This window comes from Embiotoca jacksoni, unplaced genomic scaffold, assembly GCF_022577435.1.
Source record: "Embiotoca jacksoni isolate LCO1_2020_lvr unplaced genomic scaffold, fEmbJac1.0.p SCAF_3, whole genome shotgun sequence".
In the NCBI taxonomy this organism is placed as follows: Eukaryota; Metazoa; Chordata; class Actinopteri; family Embiotocidae; genus Embiotoca; species Embiotoca jacksoni.
The window spans coordinates 8,268,300-8,294,707 of NW_027185381.1; the positions used below are offsets into that span (position 1 = coordinate 8,268,300).

Genomic DNA, 26,408 nt, shown 5'->3' on the forward strand with positions numbered 1-26,408 from the left:
GATGTAGTCTGCCCAAAAGATTTGAGAGAGTGTGACTTGACGTGATGTTTTGTTCTGTTCAGGGGGGACAGTGTGAGGAGACGGACCTTGGAAAGCTTAAATAGATAATGTTGCGTTTAGTATGGCTTCAGTGCAGATTATTAAAGAGCATTAGACATCTTGAACCTTTTCAGAGCTGCTTCTTTAAATAGACTAAGAATTTGAAAGCCTGTATGAGTAAGATCAGTCAGAGTGTCTTTCTTTGGAAAAATGCAATAGAAAAGCCTGCTGTAGAGTGCTTCAGTCTGGTATGGTGACCTGTATGTTACTGACAAAAACAATATACTGGTATCAAAACAGCAGGAAAATTGTGGGCTGCCAGAAAGATGACTAAATACTCTATATAACACTGTTGTTTACAGAAAAGCACAGCCTGGTTTGAAGTACACGTTCAATCATCTCAGAAGTTGAGGGAATACCTCCTGGAGGACGCTGTACAAAACCTAAAAAAAGATGTTCACTACACCCTTTCTACCAAGTAATATATATGAGCAAAGAGCTGTAAAGCAGCTCATACTGAACGATTTTATTTGCAAAAATCAACATCTACATCACTGCTGTGATGTTGTTATAGTTTGTGATGTGTGTAGTGTTTATTATGTTTCTGGTCAGACAAAAATAACTTTTCTTTTCTACACACTTGAACAGAAAAATCAGTGATGGATGTGGTATGCTCACATTTGTTCAGCACAAACATACATACACAAGCAGGTCCAAAGTCAAACATCTTACATTCAGTATGAACAATATTTCTTTATAAGGATAATTTTGTTCATGATTGAAATGTTATATTTCATTCTTGTGCATCACATTTGACTTCTATGTGTACATTGTATAATACCCACTGGCTTCAGGGCTATTTACTGTGTGGACTCAACATTTTTCAAAGACCAATCTCCACTATACTTGTCCTTTTCATCTTTTTAGTTGTTTTTTAGTTAGTTGACAAAGTATTTATTTCACTAATATTTAAAAAAGTATAAGACTGACATGATTAATTTTTCATAGGATTTAGTTGTAACAGTAAAAAAAAAATAGAAATTCATTTGCAATTTTTACACTGCTTTTGTCCTGAGTCAGTTGAATTCAGTGTGAAGTAAGGACATCTGTAGTTTTATTTAAAGCTTTGTTATCCATTAATTCTTTGAAACCCCTTGACAGTAACTATTTTCTTTCCCACCTCCCAAGATAGCACATAATGGCCACCGCACTGTTTACTTAGCTGCACAGACGCTGGTTGGATGCGCTGCAAAACTGTCTAGAGGGATGTGCTTCCATAAAACCATACTAATTGTAGCAGATATTATGAAGTATCATCATGTGACGTTTTACATAAAGGCTTAGCTAGTAAACAGGAAAAGAAATAAGATGCATTCACTAAATTATAATGTTTGTCATTGCATCCCATTTCAGTTTGTATGATATTATTGTATCAATTTGACATTTCTCTTGCTTATTAAGAAACTATGTTGTGTACAGATTATTGTGTGGCTCAGATCATAAATCATACATTTTTCACATTTATATTTAAATAGATAAACATTTAAGAAATATCTCTAATACTTACATTTGTAAATGCAGAACCAGGGTTTCTTAGAAATATTTCCTGGCTTCAAACATTGATATATGGTCACGGTACATTTGATTTATCTCTGTACTCGAGTAATAAAACACAGAAAGAGGTCAGAAAGGCATCTGTTAGCGTGGATATGAAAACACTTGGCTGGCAGCAGTTTGTTGTCCAACAGGTCCAGGGTTCAACCAACACATGTGGCAATAATATGTGGCCAACGTAAGCGCCACCAGCACAGCTAATAAAAATTTATTATTATTTCTCTCATAAGTTCTATCACTTTATCAGGTCACATATTTATGAAAGAAACTTTAGACATGAATTGAATGCAATAATTGGAGTGTGAACAAAAAGAGGTGAATGGAAAAGGAAATCATTTGTATAGCACAGTCAGATACACCCTTCTGTATGTGTTTCTGTTCTTCCTTTCTAAAGAGAGTGGTAATCCTCCCAGCGGACGGCCCTCGTGACTACATTACTGCAGCTGTGTTCACCTCGCAGCTAAAAGTCAAAGTTGAAAACTGGGAGTAGGAGCTACATGCTGGAGCTACGAGTGACTTGATTTCAGTCTGCGTTCCCTGAGACAAAAATACTCAACTGGACAGGCATTGAAAGATGTGAAACGTTTGTATATGAGCACTTACGTTTGTCATCTTTTTGGAACAATGAAACATGCCTGTATTCTTTACCAGAAAGAGAAAAAAAGGACAGAGCCAGAAGAGGAATAATCCTTAAAAACGTGTACAAACAGTTGAATGTGTTGGTGGGTTTGATACCAAACATATTTTAAAACTGATAACTGGTGAAAATGAGGTATTTTGATTTGATCAGAATGCAGCTCGAGATAAAAGAAAAAAAAAAAAAAGAAGTTTCAACACACCAGAAACGCAAATAAAAATCCAACCAGTCGGGTCATAATCTGGTTTGAGTTTCAGGGTATGACCGTAGATCACAGACATAACATACCACTGACGGCATTCGTCTAAAGCGCAGATTACAGTATAATGCTACTGACCTGAAGAGTCTGAGTGGGAACAATCATATTCCAAATGACCTCTGTTCATGTGTCCATGATTCAATCACAGTATAGTCCAGTTCATCATAGGAAAATATCTGAAAACAACATCAATCTCTCTGGTTCCTCCTGAATTTTTATCAATTTTTAGCCACGCTACACTGTCAAAACTCAAAATGATTAAATGCACTCAACAAAAGTATAAATGAAACAATTACTGAAACAATCCCTTTTTAAAATATAGTTTAAAAAAGTTACAATTAACTTGTCTTTTCTACTCATGAAATTTGTATATGCACTTATTTTTCTGAAACACATATGTGTATCATCATAAGATTCTTTATAATATCCCTGTTTTTTGCTCCAAGCTGAACTATTAGTAAACAGGAGGATATAGACAGATCCAATGAATTATTTTTCAGTTGTAAAATTGATTCATTTTATTGTTATGAAAACGAAATGAATCATACACAAAGCCAACACACAGCACACCGATGAGTCTCACTTCCACCTCACAAAGGATGAAGTCTCTGCAGAGCTGATCAGTGTGAGCTTCACTGAGGAGACGCTCAGTTTTATATACAGGAAAGCATAAAGGAAATTGTTTCATAGACTCTTGACAACAGAGTTAACATCCTCCCACGGGGTATATACAGCATTTATTCTGATGTGTCCCACTTAAAATTGATGCCCATTATTATTTACGATTGTATGAGTTTTACAATGTGATTCAGCCTATTCTCTTGTTGTTTTTCACTGGTTGCCTCTCTCCTTGACAGCAGAGCCAAACCACAGATATCAGGTAGAGGCCAAAACAGGCCAGAAAATCATAGTGGTATGCCACAGCTGCAAATACCACTAACGAGGTGGTGCAGAATAATGTTTTTGAGATATTTTTGCAGGAAAAAGTATCTTTCCACCACAAAACATTTTGCTTGATGCCTTCCTGTCCACTTGACGCTGACACAGCTACGACAGCAGCTGTCCTTTCGTCCTCATGATTCTCCTGAAGGCGGCTGAGGTGTTGTTCTTCATCCAGAGATTCACTGATGGATGGCATGGGTGTGGACGGCAGTTTGTTTCTGCTTACAGAGAGCCTTCTGCTCCCAGAACAACTTGTATCTTTGTTCCTGTCCCTGCGGGCCTGTGCTGCGGTGCCAACGGCCCTCAGACAGTGCATGTACAGTTCAACCTCGTTGTCTGAGTCCGACTCTTCTGAAGTGCTGTTGTGGCTCGTTTGGTCGTTTTCAGGTTCATCTGTTATTAAAATGTCTCCCTCTGCAGCGGAGGATTCATTCTCAGCTTTTGATCGCTCATGTGTGACACTCTTGTTGCTCTGGAAACCCTCCAGGTTGTAAAGACAGATTTCAGTGTGGTTGCATGCTTTTTGCCCTCCTCCTGTATTTTCCTTCTCAATTACTTTCACACTGACATCCTCCTGCCCGTTGTTCACCAGAGCAGATAAACCATCTTCAGCCTTGTTGTGTGTAATGTCTGACCTCTCTTCTGAACACCCCTCTTCATCTTCTCTGTCCTCTATTGCCATGCATGAATCTGCATCTACAATCTCTGCCTCTCCTGCCTCATTGAGGATTTCTTTCTTGTAATCTGGATTCTTCTCCTCTCCGTTTTCCTCCTTCAGTTTTACCTGATCCTCCTCTTCTTCACCTGCTTCACCTTCATCATTCAAGTCTATTTCCATTTTCTCTTCTTCCTCTTTCTCCTCTTCTTGGACATTTTTCCGTTTAATATTGACCTCTTGCTTCTCTGTAAAGTGTTTTTCTTTCTGTTTCTCCTCTGGTCCCTCGGTTTTCTCTGCTTCAGCGTCTTCTTCCTCCCCAGCTGTCTCATCTGTCTTTGTGACTTGAACATATTCTACTTCAGTCTCAACATCTCCACTATCGTTCCCAGTTTCTTCCTCTCTTATCGACTCCTCATCCTCTAACCCCCCAGTGTTGTCGGCCTTCACCTCTTTCACTTCTGTACCTGTGACCTCCTCCACAAACTCCTCTACTTTTTTCTCAGTTGTATCTTTCTCAACTGCCTTAGTGTCCTCTGCCTTTAAATGTATGGCCTCACTGTCTTCTTTACTTGTATATATGTTATTTTCCTCTTCCTCAACCATCATTTCCCAGTTTTTCATTTCAGTAATGTCTGCTGAACAGAAATCCTCATCCTGTTTTGATATGGCAGATTCCATTTCACGAGTGTCTTCATCTTTGAGCTCCACAAACATGTCTTCATGTTCATGATACTTAGTCATCATTACTTCTGTCATGGAGTCAGATACCTCACCAATTACCTTAATTTCACCAGAGTGTTTTGGTTCCTCTTTTGCTAAAAGAGGGTTTGAATCTGCAGATCTATGTTTACATATCTGGTCTGAGTATTCAGTCTCTGCTGGCTCCTGCAGTGTATCTGCACAGTCCAGGACGTCATTCACCGTCACACTTAAACTTGTCTCTTCTTCTTCAGTAGGACAGTTCAGTGTGGCATCTAAGCTTTCATAGTTTGATTCCTGATTGTTGATCACATTTACTTGACTTTTGTGACCTGTTGGAACAATGCAGCTAAACTGTCTTCTGTCAGAGTGAGGATTTAAGCCCCCAACACCCAGTGGAGCCCATGCAGGATTTCCTCTGTCACCTACGCTCTGACTTTCACTTCCTGCTCTCCCAAACACCTGATGATACAGCGGAGCCACCACAGTGCCAAAAGTGAAATTGTTAGTCGGGCTAACTTGACTTTCACAGCTCACTGCTGCTGTGTTGTTTGTCTGACTGCTTTCCTCAGCTTTGGTGACAAACATGTTGACGTGTTCATCTGCAGACGAAGCTTCATCATTTGAATGCAATGTGTTGTCTGGGACATCTGTGGCACGCTCACCTCCTGTTAATGTGGCTGATTCAGCCAAAGTGGTGTTCTCAGATTTCTCTGTCTCACTGATAGTTGTGTAGTCGTGTGCTGATGACGTATCATGTTGAACGTTAAGCAGTGCTTCGCTGAATGTTTCTGGAGAATCAGAAACCAACTGAGAACCTTCTGATTTGCGATTGTCTTCAGAAAACGATTGCACATCTGTGTGTTTTTCCTCTGGGGTTTCTTGTTGAGCTGCCTCTTTTATTCCTGGAGGTTGTTCATCTCTTTGCGTATCATTCGCTGCTCCATCTCTTTGAGTAAAGTAGTTCTTCACTCGGGCCATCCGTGCAGCCTTTCTGCGGCTTTTTCGGACGCTCTTCTGTCTGCTTTCCATCTGTCCATCAAGAGAGATTAAAGTCAGCTTGCCCACACAACAGTTATCCTGTTTTTAAAAAAAAAAAAAAAAAAATGTCACAGAGTAACATGCTCAGATTAAATGTCTCTGACTGCAGTTTTGATTGAGAGGATAAACAAGAAATGCGAGCATATGTAACAAAATATGAGACACCGAGGAAGTGTTCACAGCGAGCACCGACTGTCCTTTAGGTGTGCAGTACATTTTGTTACACTGGCGGTACTCAAGCTCCAGTCATGACATTCCCTCAGAATGTGCAGCCAGGGTCATATAAAGTGTTGTGTTCCTCTTGTACCTTGCAGACACATCATGGTGTCTTTAAGCTCCATTTCGTAGCTAATAATACATCAAACCTGCCAAGTTTAAGAATAAGAGCTACTTTAAGTCATCAAAAACATTTACAAGCGTCTGTTAAGAAGGATTTAGGATATAAAATATTTAGATTTAGAGCCAAGTAACAATCGCAAATAAATTTGGCCTTGCACAGTACAGTATCTGTGTTTTAAAATTTTTTTTTACTCACTAGTAATTTCTGGCTTTGTTCCCCTGATGTTCCTGATTGGCCATCAGAGATTTTCTTGGCTTCCATAGTGTCCACTCCCGGTCCATGGTTGGACACATCTGATGAAAAGAGACATATTTTACATGCGTTTTATTTTTAGGACAATTTCTTGATTTCACAATCAGCAAAAAAAATACTCACCTGTTGAAATATTTTCCTGTGAGGAAGCTTCTGTTGCTGAAATGTTTTCCACAGTGGAGAAGTTCTGACTGTGAATTAATCAAATTGGGATCAGTCAAACTTCATTTGTATGTCCGTCTCGTATAGTTTTATACGACTATCAACAATCAACAAACCACATAAGGTGACGATGTTGAGAGACATTAATCATTTTCATTTAAAAATATAAAAAATATCACTGATGGTGTTTTTAAGTGCAGGATGTGATTGTGTATGTTGGATGTAAAAATGAAATCTTTGGCTATTCTGTTATTCACAAATAACCTGGATTGGCTGCACATCAGTAATTGATATAATGGCTCTTTCCACCATTTAAGTGAAATTATTTGCTTTAAACTTGGATCAAATATATTCCTCACTTTGACCCCACCCACATAAACTTGAATGGATGGAAAGGTTATCCTTTGCAGAATGCAGGATTAATGTATTTTGAAGCCTCTTTACAACATCAAGGCTGTCAACACAATCGTTTTGATCAGACTGTTCTCTTCGGTTAATGAATAACTAATATTCTTTAAATCAAAAGGCTGAAACTGGCCTGTCCACTCTTCAACCATAATAGAATATTTTACGAACCATTCTCATAAATGAATGCATTTAATTGTGTCATAAAACAAAAGAAGTGTTGATCATTTTAAATCCCTATCAGTGAACCACTTTATATCCTCACCTGACGGTCTTGAGGCAGCTTTTCTTGTTCACATTTTCCGTCTGTGGTTTCTCTCTCCCCTCTTTCATTTTATGGTGACAGAAGAGCACATAGTTTCTGTTGTTATTGTTGGCCCAGAATGTCCCCACCGGAGTCTCATACCGCAGACAAAAGTCAACTCTGGCTCCCTGCTCGCCGAATGGAGGCACTAAGGTAAGCTTAAACGAGAAGCAGTCCATCAGACCATCGCTGGAACCAGGAATGTACTCTGCCAGGAGGTCAAAGTGGGTGGACCAGGAGTCCAAAGTGGTTCGGATGTAAACCGCCTTATTGAAGGAGATGTTGAGAACACGGATCAGTCCTTTTAGTGTCGTGGTCCCCGGGAGTAACTCGATTGTTTCCAACTCTAGTTTCTGCTCCTGGACTCTGGCAGAGAGCTCCTCGGTTGAAAGTGGAAGAAGGAAAGTATGAGGTGAGAGGAAGTATTCCTCTGTATTTTTGCCTTCGCCCTCAGAAGAGTCATATCCTGGCAGCTTGGGAACATCACATGTGTCAAACTCCTTCACTTGCACCAAACTGAGGCCTTTGGCGTCTGCAAAGGACACTCTCCTGGAGCCACAGAGAGGAGGCTCAGGATCTGAGTCCTCATCGCTGGTAGAGCTTCGTCTCCGTGGTAGGGGAGAAGATTTGGGCCTGATGCCGCTGACCACCTCGAACTCATCATCGTCCACGTCCACGGAGCTGACGCCAGGCACTCCTAAGAGGTTACAGGCCCCAGAGGTTCTTGGCTGTCCCACAAACTCCATGAAGCTCTCCGTGAGAGAGTCAGCGGGTAATGAACTGCGGTGCTTCTGCTTCTGCCAAGTGACATTCAACATGCTCTGACTTAACAGATGGAGTCGAGTTACAGATGACATTGTTGCAAGGGCCAACACTATAAATAGGCCAGAAGGGACTTAAACTATGTACAGTAGTTTAAGCTCAAGAGGAGAATATATCAACCACTTGCCTCTTTGACGCAGAGTCCTCTTGTTATATAATCCAAACTATAGGTGGCTGATTATCTTATTTTCTTACTGCAAAACTCAAGCATGTTTTATAGGCATCTCTCTTGTGTAACTGTACTCATTGCTCCCAAGAGTGTTATTTGGCTATTTGTACAAAAAGCATGAGGTTTACCACAGCATCTATTTGCGTTTCGTTGCTTCTTTTCCACAAAGGGTCATATGAGGTCTGACAAAGAACAAATGACCTTTGCATACTATTTAAGCCTCCAAAATAATATCCTTTGACCAACTGGTGACTCTCAAATGATGCAATAAATGTCTGATAGTGAGAAACAACCATTGCACACAAAGTTATTATTTTATCTGCTTATCTCATACTAGGATTTATCTGCAGATACTAGAATCATACAGTTTACGGTTTACATTGTGTACTGCAGGTATTTCCTGTATTTATCTCACAGCTGTGACAAAGTGGCATATCCAGCTCCATGTGGTTAGTCCTTAATCTGAGTGAATAAATAAAAAACATACTTTAACAGTGAGTAACAACGCTGTATCTTAACCAATGAATGTGAGCACTACCCTCGTTTGGATGGGAATAATATAAAAGCATGTAAAAAGCTGCCAGAGAAGATAGTTTTGTTGAGACTGTCTGAGGATGTGGGATCGAATCCACACAGGACATTTTCTGTACTAGGACTTGGAAGTCAGAGTGACAATAAACAATGAATGGAGAGGAAGGAAGACCCGGACAACATCTAATGGACACTTCATACATCCCAGAAGAAAAAGCAGGATGTGATATCACACCTGCATGTGAGACAGAGGAAAGCAGCCTTGTTGCAGGAGAAACAAATTCAATAATGGTAAATGCTGTCAAAATCTACGATGGCATCATCACCAATCAAGCCCGTCCTCCAGATTACACGATGAGCTCCTCCTCTCAGGACACACAGACCTTCTCAAAGCCCTCGCCTTCTTACATTGCCCTGATTGCCAAAGTCATCCTGTCCTCGCCCTCCCAGAAACTCAACCTGGGGTCCATCTACAAAGCCATGGAGGAGCAGTTCCCCTACCTCAGGAGCCGGGGTCCTGGCTGGAGGAACAGCGTCCGGCACAACTTGTCTGTGAACGACTGCTTTGTGAAGGTGAGCCGCTGCGAGGACGGTCGGGGTCATTACTGGGGCGTCCACCAAGATCACCTGAGGGACTTCCAGCATGGGAACTTCAGGCAGTACAGGAGCAGCAGAGGGAGGGGGGAAAGGGAGCGCTATGACAGTGTGGCGGGGTGTCTCGCTTGGATGCAGACCAGTTGCTTCCGAGGACAGTTCTGTGAGAGTAGATCTGAGTCCTGGCCATGGGTGGAGTCACAATGCCCTCTGCAGGAACCAGGGAGGAATCAGATGAGCCCTGTGGTCTGGACCCAACCATGCTATCAGCCTTGGAGCCTGAGCGTGGGTTTGGTACAATCCCCCGCCTGGATGAGACCTTTCTATTTCCCACAGAGGCTCCCACCCTTATATGGAAAGGCTCCAGCTGGGAAAGGGCTCGACAGTCAACCCCTGACCTCCAGACTGCACTGTTGGGAGATGAATGATCCAGTACTGAATGGCATGCCAGAGTCATGTGACAGCAGGTTCACGACACCACCAGTGGAACGCCGCAGGTTTCCTTGCTACTGGTGCATGTCTCCAGTCATCCAAGAGTTCATAAAACAGAGCAAATAAAACGATTAAAAGTCAAATTCGGATTCACCTTTGAACTGTCCTGAAGAATTATAATGAAACAGAACAAGGTGGAGGCTACAGGACTTAAAAAGAGTTTTCCTATTGTTTGATATACACAACAAATGTATATAACTTATTTCCTCCAATACAAACTGGAGGGCAGGTAAATACTAATCCAGTAGGTGGCAGAAAGTTACCTTGGTAACAATGTCTACAATTCAGTCACTAATTGCTCCCAGGTTTATCTTTTAAGACATTTGTATAACCGTGTAGATATATTTGGTAATTTCAGTCAGCTGTTACTTACATAATATACATTTACAGGATGTGAATACTTTCATATTTAACATGCATTAGTCTGGATTATTGTTGTGCATATTCATTACTATACCGCATTCATTATTTTTTTCTTGTTTCATGTGTGTGAGCAAAACTATAAATGCATGTACTATTTAGGGTTCTTGTTCCCTTGATATTCCTCTCATCTCACCAGGAGATAAAGACCTCCTGATGGAATGCCAGCCTGGCCCTCTGTCCTCTCCCGCTTCTTTTATCATGTACTTACACACTAGAAGAAACCAGGACATGTGTGTGAAAGAAGAAAAAGAATGATGACAACAAAACAAACATTATGAAACAGAAAAAAAAAAACCACAGCAAAAAAAATCTCCTTAAACAAGACATGATTATGCAGAAATGTCTTGTACAAAGTTAATTGTGTCTGAGTTATTTAAGGTGTTGTTTGTCACTGTGGCTGGATGTCTACACTCTAGGGTGCATTGCATTTATCAGCAGCCTAAATTAAAACACTTTTATTTATTTTTAATAGATGCACTGATATGCTATTCAAATACAAGTGCAGGTAGAACTGTAAATAGCTCTTTGATAACAGTTTGACAGTTGTGTAGTTACACAGCTCTTTCTGTTGTTCAAAACTCTCAGATACTGCATATCTAAATAAAGTCACAGACAACTATACTTGTCTTCTCTCCAAGAAAGAGACCCTTTGTTTTTTCATTTAAAACAATAAATCCTGCTTGTTTGGAGGCATTTTGTCTTTATTTATATATTTTGTTATTGGATTATGTATGTCTATGAATACCAACAAAGAAAAGTAATACCTGCATACAAGAATTATTACTGCAAAACAGGCAGCTGGAAAGCACTAAATCCTCTTCTCTATGCAGCATTATCATGTTTTTACATTATTGCAATGCAAACAAAATGTTAACTGATATTAACTATGCTGCAACAACAAAAACACGAAGAAAACATCCCTACAAATAGTGATTAGGTCTAAAATAAAAATGATCTGTGGCTGCAGCTCATTTGATAACTTTTTTTTCTGCTCTCCGCAATGGACTGCTATTCTCACTGTCATGTTCACTGACTGGCACTGAGACTCCGCCCCCTCAGGTAGACACACACAACTCCATCAGTTCTCCCATCCTCAGTCCAAACTGCTTGCCTTGGAGACACCAACTCTGCCTGACTGCTCTGAATTCAACTGTTCACCCTGACGGTACGTAGGTTTAGATTATTCTGACAGAAATAGAGGGGTCAGGGAGTTTTCTGTTATGATGCAGAGCTAAGATTTTACCTTTTGAATTGTTTTAGGGGTTAATACCTGAAGATAAATTCCTATTTTAGTTTGTGAGTAGGATCTTTTTCACCACTTAGATTCTATTTTTACAAAGTGACAAGGCAAGTTAACACGTGTAATTAAAAAGATTGGCATTGAAAAATTCCGTGCAAGCTATTTTGGACCTTCATACCTGTGTATGTGATAAAGAGCAGATCAATACCTATATTCTGTGTTGAATAAATAACAATGATATGAGTTGAGATAATCTGTAATTATGAAGGATGTACCGTACAAACTGTCAGATGAATGTGCAATCATCAATATCATGTCAAAATATTTTTGTGTTTCATTTTAGAACTTATTGTAAAACAAGCATGTTATTTTCACATGATATAAATTGATCATGCTAATAATGCCAATGCATTCTTTTCTCTTTCAATTCTTTCAATTCTCACATGACAATCAATGATTTGTTAACTTTTTACTTCGTCTGAGGTTCTTCGAATCACATCTTTGGCATTTCATTGGTTTTGAAGCCTTATTTGAAGCCTTTCATTTTTTATATCAGTTGTGCAAAATTATGTTTTTTTTAACAGTAGGTTTTTTTTTCATCCATTCTTTGAGCAGAACTGAAACCGTCACACCATCTTTAATATTTCTAAAGTTACAATAGAATTTTTTTTTAAAGTAACGATAAAATCGTAGTTTTCTTTCTTGCCATGTGTTTATTTTTTTATACACTTTATTATTAGTTTAGTGCAAAGTCACACAGTTGTAATTTCACTGTGATGTTGAACTGTATCTTGAGTCTTTGAGTCTTATTCAGTGATGACTGTTTTCTTTTAGGACCTGAGCTGAGATGCCTGAGTCTCCTCTCAGTCACACAGCAGCCCGTCAAACCCCGGCCAGCAGCCTCCTCAGCCACACAGACAGAGTTGCTAACGGGGACTCCTGCAGTGGAGTGAGTGGTGAAAACGGTCCGAGTCTCCACCATAAACAGGTACTTTCATCCTGCTACTCCTCATCTCCCCTTTAATCCGCCTGCTCTTCGTCCCTCAACTCTTCCTCGTCCTCTTTATAAGTGGGAAAAAGATCAGTCTTGGGCAAACATATGTCAAGAGAAATACCCCAGAGCTCCATAATGGAGATCCTCTAACAGGACAGCAAACCCAGAGCCTGCAGCTCTGTTGACAGTGGCGGAGATTTAATAAATGAAATCTAAGCTGAGTTGGGAGTTGACACGCAGGGCTCTTGTTTGCGAGTCTGAGTCAGGGAGGAATAGTCGTGCGCAGACCGAGGTCAAAGAGAAGCACGGCCAAACATAATTTTATGGTTGTCTCTTGCAATTCCATCCCTGGTAGTCTTAATCTAAAGGATCAATGAAACAACCACAATAATGAATCGTTTCCTTCATTTTGTTCTCTCATTTTGACACTTTTGTTCTGCTCTTTTCTCTTAAATCACTTTCTAAATCTGTGCCTGTAGTGAAACGTGAGCTTGCAGGATTCTGCCAACTCTGACGCTGCGTGCTGGGAATTTTAAAACATGTTACTTTTTTTGTTATTTTCAGCTAACACAATAACTACAACAGGTGACAATGTCATGCAGTAGTAGCGTTGTTGTAACATTGCCTGTCTGTGAGGGCGTGATTCCAGCTTTCAGAATATAATAATGACTTGTGATATGAACATTTTTCAACCTGCAAACTCTAAAAATGTTACAAATGAAGACTATTTACAGTGAAGACTGGTTTTTCTCTTATAATGAAAGAGAAGCACCTCCATCTGTAATATATTTCTTTTCTAACGGTACCATTGAGTCTGCACACCACAAGTGGCTACCAGTGATTTGAAAAGCATGATAATGAAGTCAGCTGTACGTCAGAGTTTTCTTTTAAACCACATGCAGAAGAACATTCAGAAAAAAAAACCAAAGTTTAGGACTAAAAATCATTTTTTTAAATCAGTGAATCTGTTTTTCTAATTTGTATTTCTGTGATAAATCAATTAATTTCCATCAGTCAGCTAATAAACTGACAGACTGTTTTGGCACTAAATAAGACCAAATTATGAATGTTTTCAATCAATGCAGATCATTACACCTGCTGCACAACAGCATTTCTTCATCTATTATCTACCTTTCTTAACTTTGTCATTGTCTTATTAATCTGGTAGAAACAGACTGTTTCATCAAAAATTATAACAAAATCTTTGGTGGTTTTTTTTTTTCATTACATCCTGCAAGCCACTGAGATATTACTCCAATATGACACAAGACTTCACTAAACCCTGTATGAAGGGTTCACTTCACAGCTTTTGCAGACCTGTACGTAAATGTTGACGTTTTATATCTACAGTAGAACAAGAGGGGACATACTTACTAAATAAAACATTTCCACAGAGAATCATTTGGCTGCACTTATATTATTTTCGTATTGTTTGTAATACAACGTGTTGAATTGGCTTTTGTTGTTTCTTAATGCAGTCATGGTAATTGCTGCTGTTCGACTACAAAGGAAGACAATCACTCTGTTATTTGTCCCTCTATCAGTAACAGAGCAGATCAGTTATTATTCTGTGAGTGTTTGCCTTTATTAATACCCGTACACTTCTATTAGGAGCCACAACAAGCATGAAATTGTGTTGCTAATTAACTGGTCAGCCCATCTCCCATCTCATTTAGGGTCAATGACACAATCCAGCATGATGATGTTCACAAAGGGTTGACAACACTGTAGTGTAATTGGAAAGATTCCCATTGGACGGTTATTACTGTTTATCAGCTGACTGGTACCTTCTGTCTCCTCTTGACTTCACTCTGAACTGTGTGGTCCTTTATAAATGCATTATTCTCTTCTTCTTCTTCTTCTTCTTCTTCTTCTTCTTCTTCTTCTTCTTCTTCTTCTTCTTCTTCTTCTTCTTCTTCTTCTTCTTCTTCCTTAAGCTCTTCTTGGCTATGATGGCTCCTCAGCAGATGCAGCAGCTTCTGTCTCCCAACCAGCTGCAGGCTCTGATCCAGCAGAAGCAGCAAGCCCTTCTGCTCCAGCAGGTATTTAATACACTCACTCCTTCTTACTGGACTGTACCTGTGCAGAATGAAGTGTGACTTTATTTATATATATATATATATATATATATATAAATAATATATATTAGCAACTGTAAAACTAATTCGGTATATTAGCAGTCTACCTGCGAAAAAAATTAAAATGATAACGAAAATAATAAAGTTAAGTTATTAAGAGAGATATTTTGGTTAAGTTATTTTTGCATTAGCTAGTTAGCATCATAGGCATTCACGGTCCAAACAAGTGCTAGCTCGTCTTTGTAAGCAAACAAAACACAAAATACAAGGAATTATTATACTGTATGTTTGTAACCTGGTCTCGCTAGTTTAATTGCTAGTTATAGTAGACATAGCAAAGAGAACCTCAGGTATAATTAATAATGTGAATGAAGTCTGTGCCCACGTGGTCCATACACTTACATTATTGCTTTACTTCCTTCTCTCATGTAAACATTGAACCCAATTTGTGTTTCTCTTTCTGCTGAGGTTGAACTCAGCCTCTCATCATTTCTGCCTCCATCAAATACTTTGACTGTTGTTCATTTGTAACGGTGAATGAATAAATGACGATAACGAGCATCATCTCGGTCCATCTCCATTTTTTTCCCCCCAGCAACATCTGAAAGAATTTTACAAGAAGCAACAACAACAGATTCAGCTGCTTCAGCAGCAGTCCAGCAAGAAAATCAAAGAGGTTGGTGCTCCTGGTTGAGGGACGGCAATTTACACATTCACTTTGGGGGATGTTGAGGATTGGAATGATATATAAATAAAAATGTTGCTGATGGTAGGGTTGATTTGACAACTGCTGTGGGGAAGTAGGTGAGATTTGACAGCATTTGCCCTGTGAAGAAATAATGTATTTATCTTCTTTGATTTCCAGGTGAGATGTTATTTGTTTTTTCAGTGAGAGTCAATCTCAGCACCTGATTAAGTAATTGACTCCCTCACACATCCATATTGCAGTGTTTGTTTACCTGCCATAAAGTCTTGTCATGTTCATACAGTGATATTCAGCGTTTGGACACTACAGCTTAAAAATGATGTTTTACCAGGATGAAGCCCTAAAAAAACAAAACAAAACAAAACAAAAAACTCCCAGAAGCTGCTCTCGCTCCGGTGGGGAAAAGAGAGCCGGGTTTACTACTTTGTTTTCTCTCTTTGTCCTGCAGCTGCCGGCGCAGCAGCTCGTCTTCCAGCAGCTCCTTCAGCTCCAGCAGCAACAGCAGCTCCTGCGGGCGCAGAGACCGGCGTTGTCCTCTCCTGCCGTCGCTCCAGGTCACTCCTCTTTACATTTAACGACACAATTCACATGTCGTCTGAGATTCTTCTCTCATTGTGACATAGAAATGGTAACGTCAGCTGCTTCATTTCCAATATACTGTGTTTTTCAGTTTTGTGTACGTTATCAGTATATATATATATATATATATATATATCAGTATACATTAATTGGGAACATATTTGAGATTGAGTAGACGATACTATGTTGTATAATATCAGAGATACAAAAATAGGCAAAAATCGGCATTCATTGGATTCTTGTTGAGATAATGAAAGTAAAACCTGAAAATAGAAAATTCCAGAAGCCATATGAAATTGTACTTCTGATAATTATTCCTGGATTAAATTGAAAGGGGGACGTGGGGTCATGAGGAGGAGTTGCTCCCACCCATTTGTTCCCTGAAGCTTTGAGGTGAGAATGATTGAATAGTGTAAAAAAAAAAAAAAAGTGCAAAATAAATATCATCGTCCTGGAAAAATACGCCACATCTTCCTGCAGCTTCCTCCAGTGTATTTAATTACAAAGGTCATTTAAATTTGAACCCCCTCTTTATTTGTTTCCTTCATCAACCGATAAAATAAACACATTGCACTATATGTTTTCTGTAATCTTTTAGGCTGTCTCAGCCCTGCAGAGATGCTGCAGATATGGAAAGAGCTCACATGCGGATTGACTGACGATAAAACCACAATGAAGAGCAGTCAGGACTCCACTGCTCACAAAATAATGTCAACGAAAGTCACGGGGAAACAGCCCGCCGACCGGCAGTCTCCCTCTCCTCGCAGGGCAGACAGGTACGATCCGTCTGTCGGTGCAGTGAACAGACTGCAGGGCTCCAGTGATGCTGCCTTTTTGTAAACATCAAAGACTTGTCATCTGCAGACATCTTCTTTCTGTCGAGGTGCAGGTGGGGAGCTGTTTGCTTCTGAGACTTTGCTTTTAATTCCCCCTGGGACGGTATATTTTGTATTGTTTGTTTGCTTTGTGTTCTCGCCACCTGAAGTGGTTCAGCAAAGAAAAAGTTTACATGACTTCAGTACATGTCCCAAATCAAAAGTAAATAGTTCTCCGTTTATTTCTCAGTGCTCCCTTCCACCTCGCTCTGTCATTTCATGCCACCTGAAAAGAAAAGAAAACACTCTCATGTCTGTTTTATTGCTGTTACGCTGTCTGGCGGCGGTGTGTGTGTTTTTTTTTTTTTTTTAAAACCATGACAGTCTTCTCTCTTCTTCTCTTCCTCCTCGTTCAGCACCGCTAAAGGTGATCGCGCTGCCACGCACGTTCTCTTCGGCCACGGTGTGTGTAATTGGCCTGGTTGTGAGTCCGTCTGTGAAAACTTCAGCCAGTTTATCAAGTAGGTTTTAACTCCACCTTCATGTATTTCACTTCAGAAGCCTCAGTTCATGCCTCTCTAGTCTAGTGTAGCCTCTAGTTCAGGGCTCAGTTTTTCTGAAAGATGAATCCGTATTGAAGAACATTAAGGCTGTGTAGAAACAGAAAAGCAAAGTAAAAGACGCAATCTACAAACATTCAGAGATGTCTTTTAAGTTGTTGGTTTTTTTTTTTTTGTAGGGAGAAGAAATATTTTCCTTTGAATAAGCGTCTGCGTTTGTTCCAGGCACATAAGCGGTGACCACACTCTGGATGACAGAAGTACAGCCCAGTGCAGAGTCCAGATGCAGGTGGTTCAGCAGCTCGAGCTTCAGGTCGGTACGAGTCCTGTAACTGTCAGCAGTGAGCAGTGTTTTCTGGATGTTTGCTTAAAAGTACAAGTTGTTCTTTGGTGCAAGACCAAGAAAAGCGGAAGCCTGAAAATGACATCAAAAATAAAAAAAAAAGGCTGCAGGAACCTTGTTGCTTACAATCATCATCCTGTTCTCCTCTTAAAACTCTTTTACTCTTTTTTTCCTTTGCTCATTTTTATTTATTTACGTATGTTTTGAAGTGCTAGAGACTAAATGATGAACTGAGAAAATACTTAGCGGATACATTTATCATGTAAATAATTGTTAATTAAAGTTAACGTTCACCTGAGTATCAGCCTGTAATGCAAACCTGGCAAACCCGTTCCCTGGCCTATATTTGGACCAGTAGCTTGGTAATTCATTTTGCGAGTGTCACTTTATTTAAAAAAAAAAAAGAAAAAGAAAAAAAAAAGCAACATCAGTCTGAAACTTGATACTTCTTCCTAAATAGTTATATAATAATTGAATAACTGAATAATAATTTCACCATCTAAACACCTCTGTATTTGCGGTAAATATTCATGTAATGTTCTGCCAATGTTCCTCTTTCCTGTTGTTTGACACGTCAGGGAATTCTACTTGGCAGAATGTGTGTGGTTCACAGCCTTCCATTTCAATAACCTGCGCTCAGCAGCGATGTTGATGTGACACCTTCTGCTACGATTTCCTCTCCCTCCCTTCATCTCCTCCACCAGCTCTGCAAAGAACGGGAGCGTCTGAAGGCGATGATGTCTCACCTGCATCTGCCACCTTTAGAGGCTCAGTCGCTGTCTGCGCCCGCGCGGCGGCCACAACCTGATACGAGCGCTGACCCTCGCGGCCTGCAGGTAGACAGCGTGCAGTAATAGCTGTGGGGGTAAACGAGCCGGAAGGTTTGTGGCGCTTCAGATCTGTGAGGAAAACTCCAAATATGTGGTGAAAGTAACGCGTGTCCAGCTGCGAGCTCATCTTCTGCAGCGCTGATGAAGATACTGGCGGACTGTAATTGACCTGAGGAACTCTCTCAGTTTCAGAGAGCCTGTTGGCTTCTGTTTCTTCAAAAAAAAAAGAGGAAAAAAGAAACTAAAAACATGGCTGAGAGGCCAAACTACAAGTACGTGAGAGGAAGGTCAGAAGCATTTAAACCTGCTCGGAGAAATTGTATCGGTTTGACTCACAAGTCCCTGTTTAGAAAAAGCTTAAGCCGTGTGACTCATTACTCTTTCCCCTTGTGAGGAACATCCTTTTTGAGTGGGACGCACCGCATGATGTTTGGAGCGCTTCCTTTCCTTTCGGTACCCAGATGTTGGCACCAGATGGCTGCCATTGTGTTTTCAGACAGCAGACATGCTCTGATAATGTGGAAGCTAATCATTTGTTAATCTTGCAAATGCTGCACCATAATCACAACACTCTCCAAACAATTTCACCCTGTAATTACCAATAATTGGCCTCCTCCTTTTTGCGATATTAGTGGAATCACCTCTGAAGAGGCGAATCCAATCGCTCGGTTACACTCCCACTCTGTTTTGTCTCCCTGCCGGTCTTTTCATTCCACTTGTTCCTTTGTTAACTTGCTTTTGTCGCCCTCAGCTCAGCTCGGCCACCGTCACCAGCAACCCGCGCTCGCTGAGCCCCTCGGACTCAGACCGGATGTCCCCCCAAACTCTGGACCCTAACGCCACTCCATCCCGCGGGTGTGGAGGAGAGTCGCCCGCTCACGCGCCGTGTGCTGGAGCCACAAGACGACGTCATCACCCTTTGGTCTACTCGCTGTCTTCAGGTAAATCAAACACTGCAGCCGCTTTCACAAACTGTACGTCCACACGGCCACTAAATACAGAAGTTAATCGCAGATTTGTCTGTTTCATGTCGTTTCAGAAAATGAATATGAGCTTTACAAGAACACGGACATCAGACCACCTTTCACCTATGCAACTCTGATTCGACAGGTATGATCAGGAACAGACAACAGAACATGAGCTCTTTATTTGCTTCACTTTAAACATTGTAAACAGATGTAATATATCTACTATATACTGCACATCATTTTGTAAACTCAGTGTCATTTGCATTTAAGAATTCTTTATTTTTATTTATAATTTTGTATCTGCTCGTCTCTAAAATATGACCACAGATTAATGATGAACTCTGTCAATTCATGTTGATTGCCATGGAAGTTTATTTATTCCAATAACAGTTTATACAATTATTTTATTGAGATTTTTTTTTTTTTTTTTTTTTAAAGAAAATGATGATAGTCAATTAATTTGCCTTTTCAATCCAAGGTGGTTGGAGCTTCTTAGATATACATATTTTCTGGTTCTCTTTAACAGGAAACTGACTATTTATTGGATTTGGAGAGTTGATCAGACAAAAAGGGGATTTAATTATGTAAAGTCAGACTTTGTGATGGGAATTTTTAACTATTTTTAGATTTAATAAATTATTAGTCAATACAACAAATAATTATCAAATTAATGGATAATGACAACTTTGCTTAGTTGTAGCTTTGTTGTCACATGTCCACTATGCAATGTACTTATATCAGATTAGTAGTTGTAGAATGAATCCAATAAAAGGCATTTAATGTGCTAAAATATTCATTCATTCCATTCAACGGCTCCATCAGAGGAGTGTGTGAGCAGCTTCACTCTCCCTCCTCGGATAAGACGTGAAACAGTCAGGGCTTTAATGTGATCGTGTGATGCGCTACAGTTTTATTTTTTTTTCATCTCCAGGCTATTATGGAAGCATCCGACGTGCAACTAACGCTCAACGAGATCTACAACTGGTTCACGAGAACGTTCGCTTATTTCAGACGCAACGCCGCCACTTGGAAGGTATCACACCCGCAGATAATTAACTCCGTGATCCCGCCGTGTGTCATACCTGATTCACGCACGTGTTCAATAACATCTCCTTCACTGTGATTTGCTCCGATCAGAACGCGGTTCGCCACAACCTGAGCCTGCACAAGTGTTTTGTGCGCGTGGAGAACGTGAAAGGAGCCGTGTGGACGGTTGACGAGGTGGAATACCAGAGGAGGAGATCTCAGAAGATCACAGGGTACAGCACGTCCTTCCTGTTTCCCACAGCTGGTTTCAGGGCGTCTCCACACAATTGAGCTGAAATCAAATGTTATTTTGGACATTTTAAGACTTTCAAAGCAACGAATGATACAATTTCAGAGGCAGAAAGTGCCGAGGCCCTTGGACGTGGTCCATCGCCACAGAAGATGTATTTTTGTGTCGGGTATTTAACGGGCAAATGAATAAATTGTTATGGAGCATAAACATACAAGACGTGAAGAATGAAAAACCGGGCAAATACCAGGAACTCCTTTTAAGTCATTTTAAGAAACAAAAACATGTTAAGTAGAGCCAAAACGATATATCGCCTATCAGGGATATATTTTTTTCCAGGAACATAATGCAGAAAAATTAGCTTGTAGTAAATTAGAAATTGTTCTACTTGTTTTGTGTTTTTAAAAAAAACATTTTTTTATAGGTATTCATCATGATAAAATTGCCATTGATGTTCACTATTTCAGTGCACTGATGTCAGTGTAGACAATAAACTGTAACATATCCTGTGTCAACAGTCTGATAACCACATTTGAGAGATCATTTTAAAATGTGCATGTTTAGATGTCCTGTATATAAAATATTGATATATATCAATATTGTATTTTTTTTTTTACTCCCTAATGTCACTACTGTCCCCAAACATTTCGTATCAGCTGGCCTCTAGTTTAAAGATCTTGGGAATGCGAGAGTTTCTATGTACATTTTACAGGGTGGAAAAGCTCTGAAACCACTGATTGATTTTCATCCTTCATTAGTGAAAGCAGATGAAGGTAATATCAGTTTAAAATGGACAAATTCATAAAGCAATTCCATATAGTCTGACATAAAGTATTGTTCTTTGTGCTATTTATGGACCACATCAGGTTCTCTATTGTGTCTGCAGTGTTGAACACATTTCAACGAACGGATAAATATGACTGGAACAACAAAGGCATATTTAATACGAGGCCTTGTCATGTTCAGTCATTGAAATGAATTATTTGTCATCAATACTGACCTTGCGTCAAACTACTGCTGTTTACACTGCCGTGGATTTTGGAATATATAGAACATATTGATTTTCTTGGTTATAAATTAGACATAGATTATGTCTCTTTTACTATTCAGTTAGCTTTGTTATTCTGCAGGAGTCCATCCCTGATGAAAAACGTGTCCTCCAGTGTTGCTTTTGGGACTTTTCTGAATGCTACCTTACAGGTGAGCCATTGTGTTTCAGTGTTTGAGTGCTTCCCGATCGCTGCAGTTTGGTTGATGCGTACTCACTGTTTAATTGTTGACCAATCTTCTTTGTAGACGGCTCTGGGAGAAGCATCACTGCCGGGATTCAAGAAGGAGAGTGTGAGCAGAAACTCGAGGGGTCAAACACAGGAGAAGAAAGCAGCAGACGGCAACAGTCCCGCAAACCATAACTTCTTTATGCAAGTTCAGCAGTGAGTTGTGTTCACCGTGACCCGCAAAAGAAATCAGTGAAATGCCTGACGAGCTCCCAACAAGGGATTGAAATGTGTGTTCTTCACCTCTTGCAGGCCACTTTTCCTGAAAGAGGAAGAGCTGAATGGGAATGATGAAGACTGTCTGCTGCCGACAGTGAAATCAGGCTGTCTGCGGTACGACGCGGCTGAAAATGACGAAGAGCATTTGTTTGACCTTGAATGACCCCTGGCGGACCAAACGGTCGATACAATCATAAATCATAAAGCAAGCCTTCATTGAGGCCGTACAGTTTTAATACAGCACTGCTGTGACTTCATTTGTGTTCCTTCTTTGGACACAGTTGGGGTTTGATAGTTTGAGTGAAATATGATTTTTTTTTTTTTTTTTTAACTACAAACAAATCCAACCCTCTCCTGTGTTGTAAGCCCACACACTTTATATGCCAAAGTGAATGATTTATTTATCATGACAGAAAATGTTTTAATGTGTGAATATGTTCTTGTTTACTTGTTGTGATCGTCTACATGTAATAGATTAAAGAATAGGAAGGGTTAATCCCATGTTACAAAGATGGAGATGTGTGTCATTGAAATTGTTAAAAATGTACTTCGTGTGCTGTTTTTCTGTTTTCTCTGCACAAAGAAATGTATTACGTGTATTCATTTGTAATAATGAGTTTTTCTACATTTTTATTTAAAGAAAAAAGAAAAGAAGCAACATCTGTATTCCTTGTTTTCTTGTGTGTGGCTTATTAATTCCAGTCATGTGTTTCCACTAAATAAAGATTCCTCTTTTATTAAAGTATCGAGAATAGATCCCGAGCACATACAATCATCTGTACAAAGATGTCTGTCTGTAGGTGTGTCCAACGCACGTTATTACAGTGTGATACATATATGTAAAACCGTTTAATGTTGCATTTATTATTATGTTGTGCAGTGCTACGTTTTTGCCTTCAGTTATCTACCAGTATACTTCCTACATATATAATCTGGTTGCCCCCTGTGAGGCCGTCCGTGGGGTATTTCTGCTGATTTTTCCAAAAAGAAAAGAATAAATGACTTTTTCTTGGGTAAACACACTTGTAGTGTCATGATTGGTCCGTGACATCGTACAGAAAACCTGAAGACCGTCGGGTGGCTCTGGGTTATTGTTTAGTTGGATAAATATCAGATCATGTACTTTAAAATATGACGAAAAGAAAATTAAGAGAAAACTATAAATAGATCATATTACAGCTTACATAAATTTAGTCTAGCAATGCATGCTATAGTCATTGACATAAGATTTATCAAATGCATATGTAGACAGTAAATTCATTTCTATGTGCATCAATTAATACCATAAATAAATATATACCCTAAAATAAGTACTGTGCATTATAGCGATGTCAAATTAATATTTTGGAGTAAAATATTGTTGGAGCAGCCGATTGTTTTCATTAACTGGTATTTTCTAGTTTATTTTACAATATATTTTATATTAGTAGTTGTTCGTCTCTTGATGTTGACTGAGGTACGTTTTTTTTTTTATTATTTACCCTCCTGTCTAATTTTCTACATCAATGTGTAAAATAATAAAATGATTGAACCAACATTCTCACCTGCATCACATTGTCTCATCAACACATAATGATGTAAAGCTGTGACTGTCGACTTCACCACCAAACACAGAACAAAAGATATTTCAGCTCCCTGTTTTGACTAATGTCAGTAATTGTCTTTGCTGATTTGGTGTTAGCTTTAGGTTTGCTGTTGCCTCTCTGGGCTCCCTTTGATTCGCTGTCAGCCTATTAGATGACATTTTCTTCTGAGTGCCTCCACGCTGCGGGCTCACTGACTGAAAGTTAGCACGGTGCTAGACAACTTCAACAGCTTCACTTATGTGCTGCTTTGATGTGCCACATACTCACTGAGAGGCAGGCGAGTCAACATGGTTTTCAATGTAACACTTTTGACAGCACTTAGTCAACAGCCCCTCCAAAAGGGCTGGTCCCTGTTCATCATCTCCACATGTGATGAAGACGCTGTCGCCCATGTGCTCAGTCACTTCATGAAGTCCTCCGCATCTGTGGGAAAACAACATCTCCACATGTAGGCCTACAAAGATGTTGCTTGGTGTAAATAATTACTTGCTATTGGTTGTATTTAATTCAAGGAGGCTTAAATAAAACCTCGGAACCAGCGATTGATTTCCTTGATATAGAACCGCAGAAAGAGCCACAATGAGAGAGCACTGAAATGAACGACACCAGAGGCTGGAGGCTTTATTCATCATTGGCTGCAATCTGGACAGTCTGGAAAAGGTGGTGGAAAGGAGGACGCTGAACAAACTATTATCCATATTGGATAATTCTGACCAGCCTCTCCACCACCTGCTGCAGGGACAGAGGAGCACTTTCTCCAATAGACTCCTCCAGCTCTGCTGTCACAAGGACAGATACAGGAGATCATTCCTGATACAGGAGATCATCCCTGATACAGGAGATCATCCCTGCCGACCGCAATAAGACTGTACAATAACTCACCTCTGGCAAAATCAATCTCACAACAATAACACTGTTGTCTGTTTTTCTTGGTTGTTTAAAAATAAAAAAAAACTTCTATCTATCTATCTGTCTGTCTGTCTGTCTGTCTGTCTGTCTGTCTGTCTGTCTGTCTGTCTGTCTGTCTGTCTGTCTATCTATCTATCTATCTATCTATCTATCTATCTATCTATCTATCTATCTTTAGCAAATTGCAACTTTCACTCACAGTTCTGCAGGTTACAGGTAAACAGGATGCAGGCAAACAGGCCAAAAGTCAGGAACTGGCAGAAGTCAAACACCAGGAGGGAAAATTCTGGAAACGTTGAACTCACATGGGGGACTGAAGACAAGTAAAGATCTGGCAACTGAATGGGAGAGGCAGAACTATGCACAGTCAGCTGATTGGGTAATTAGGAACAACACAATGGTAGGAAGTAAAACAGATTAGACACAAGAGCTGAGTGATTTTAAAGTAAAACAGGACACCCAACAAACTGGAACCATAACAACACACACACAGCCCAGTGAGGCCTGTGAACAAAAGAAAAGTGTTCGATGGATAAAAACATCTTTACTGAGGAACGAAAGGCCACATTTGACACATTTGCTCTCAAAAATTAAACCCTGAGTTTTTTAGGTTTAGATTTTAAATTTAAATTTAGACTTTATTACTCCCACAGTTTTATTACACCTTTTAAATTTAGTGCATGTTAACAAGTGTGGAAAGCAGCTCATTTAGACAGTCAAGCCATGGAGTCGGCAAACTCCCTCCACGGACAGTTTGCACATAAACTTATAGTATTTACAGATGTGGAAAGTCATCGAGCACATTTACAAAAGTACTGTAGTTAAGTATGATTTGGTGGGAAAAATTGTAGATTTGACACAAGGGATAAAACAATAAGCTGTTAAAATACAACATGTTAAAGATTAAACCAGTGCTTTCAAAAAGCAGTGTAGCTGGGGTCACATTTCATTTCAGATGTCTGTGAGTTGCCAACGGTTCCATCAAATACGGGTTTTTCCCACTACAATTCTCACATGGATGTATTTTAATAACCAAAAATCAAAGACGAGTGAAAATGTCCAGACCTGGAAACAGGCGTGTATCACCTCTGTTTTTTCTTCTTTCCTTTCCCAGTAATTATCTCACAACCCCTCAGCTTTATCTTCAGTCCCTGGATAAAAAAACTGGATCTAAAGTAGTTCAAACCAGCTCCGCCTGCAGCAGCACAACAGTCACATGCCGCTTACACACTGATGCTTTAGTTTTTACAATCTAATTTTGTCATATATAATTATATATCAGTCCACGGGACCAAACCAGGACTTTTAATTAATACTTCACAGTTTGCATTTACATTTTTCCAACAGGAATTTTACTTGTAATGGAGTATTTTACGTTGCTGCACTGTCGTACTCGAGGATCCGAATACTACTTCCACCGCTGGTTATTTAAGTGAATATGCTTATATACTAATGTTGTACAGCGTACTGTATGTTCTCTATCAGAATATTTTAATATTTATTGGTATATAGTTGAGTCTTCTCATGCAGGACCGCATGTTCGATGACAAAAAAAACGACTGACTGATAAACTAATACTTTAATTGACAGAGCAAATTAGTAATTACATGTATTTGCATGCTGAATGATAGATAGCACACAACTC

The 26,408-nt window shown here is 39.7% G+C and overlaps 2 protein-coding genes across 3 annotated transcripts; one reads left to right on the forward strand and one right to left on the reverse strand.

Moving 5' to 3' along the window:
- Window positions 1–3,078: 3,078 nt before the first annotated feature.
- Window positions 3,079–9,386, reverse strand: ppp1r3ab (protein phosphatase 1, regulatory subunit 3Ab). 2 transcript variants are annotated; one of them, XM_069163522.1, is made up of 5 exons: window positions 9,376–9,386; window positions 7,314–8,149; window positions 6,605–6,672; window positions 6,425–6,522; window positions 3,079–5,880 (listed from the first exon to the last, which is right to left on the reverse strand). In XM_069163522.1, exons 2-5 carry the CDS (start codon window positions 8,096–8,098, stop codon window positions 3,358–3,360), a joined length of 3,474 nt encoding a protein of 1,157 aa, XP_069019623.1. In that variant the 5' UTR covers window positions 8,099–8,149; window positions 9,376–9,386; the 3' UTR covers window positions 3,079–3,357. The 2 variants fall into 2 exon arrangements, with proteins under 2 accessions (XP_069019623.1, XP_069019622.1); XM_069163521.1 differs by having other exon boundaries at window positions 3,079–5,928.
- A 2,061-nt stretch (window positions 9,387–11,447) lies between these two features.
- On the forward strand, window positions 11,448–22,642 carry LOC138205938 (forkhead box protein P2-like). The gene is made up of 16 exons (XM_069162316.1): window positions 11,448–11,548; window positions 12,458–12,611; window positions 14,555–14,659; window positions 15,291–15,371; window positions 15,850–15,955; window positions 16,579–16,756; window positions 17,212–17,316; window positions 17,581–17,668; window positions 18,403–18,534; window positions 19,145–19,469; window positions 19,568–19,638; window positions 20,428–20,529; window positions 20,634–20,755; window positions 21,903–21,972; window positions 22,069–22,205; window positions 22,302–22,642. Exons 2-16 carry the CDS (start codon window positions 12,471–12,473, stop codon window positions 22,429–22,431), a joined length of 1,893 nt encoding a protein of 630 aa, XP_069018417.1. The 5' UTR covers window positions 11,448–11,548; window positions 12,458–12,470; the 3' UTR covers window positions 22,432–22,642.
- The last annotated feature ends 3,766 nt before the right edge of the window (window positions 22,643–26,408 follow it).

Excerpts from the sequence above, each read along its gene's own strand:
- ppp1r3ab (XM_069163521.1), bottom strand. The coding sequence starts at position 8,098 with ATGGAGTTTGTGGGACAGCCAAGAACCTCTGGGGCCTGTAACCTCTTA. Across the intron at positions 6,523-6,604 it reads ACAGGAAAATATTTCAACAG|ATGTGTCCAACCATGGACCG; the intron begins GTGAGTATTTTT and ends TCTTTTCATCAG. Across the intron at positions 5,929-6,424 it reads AACAAAGCCAGAAATTACTA|GATAACTGTTGTGTGGGCAA; the intron begins GTGAGTAAAAAA and ends TTTTAAAAACAG.
- LOC138205938 (XM_069162316.1), top strand. The coding sequence starts at position 12,471 with ATGCCTGAGTCTCCTCTCAGTCACACAGCAGCCCGTCAAACCCCGGCC. Across the intron at positions 12,612-14,554 it reads CGAGTCTCCACCATAAACAG|CTCTTCTTGGCTATGATGGC; the intron begins GTACTTTCATCC and ends TTCTTCCTTAAG. Across the intron at positions 15,956-16,578 it reads CTCTCCTGCCGTCGCTCCAG|GCTGTCTCAGCCCTGCAGAG; the intron begins GTCACTCCTCTT and ends GTAATCTTTTAG.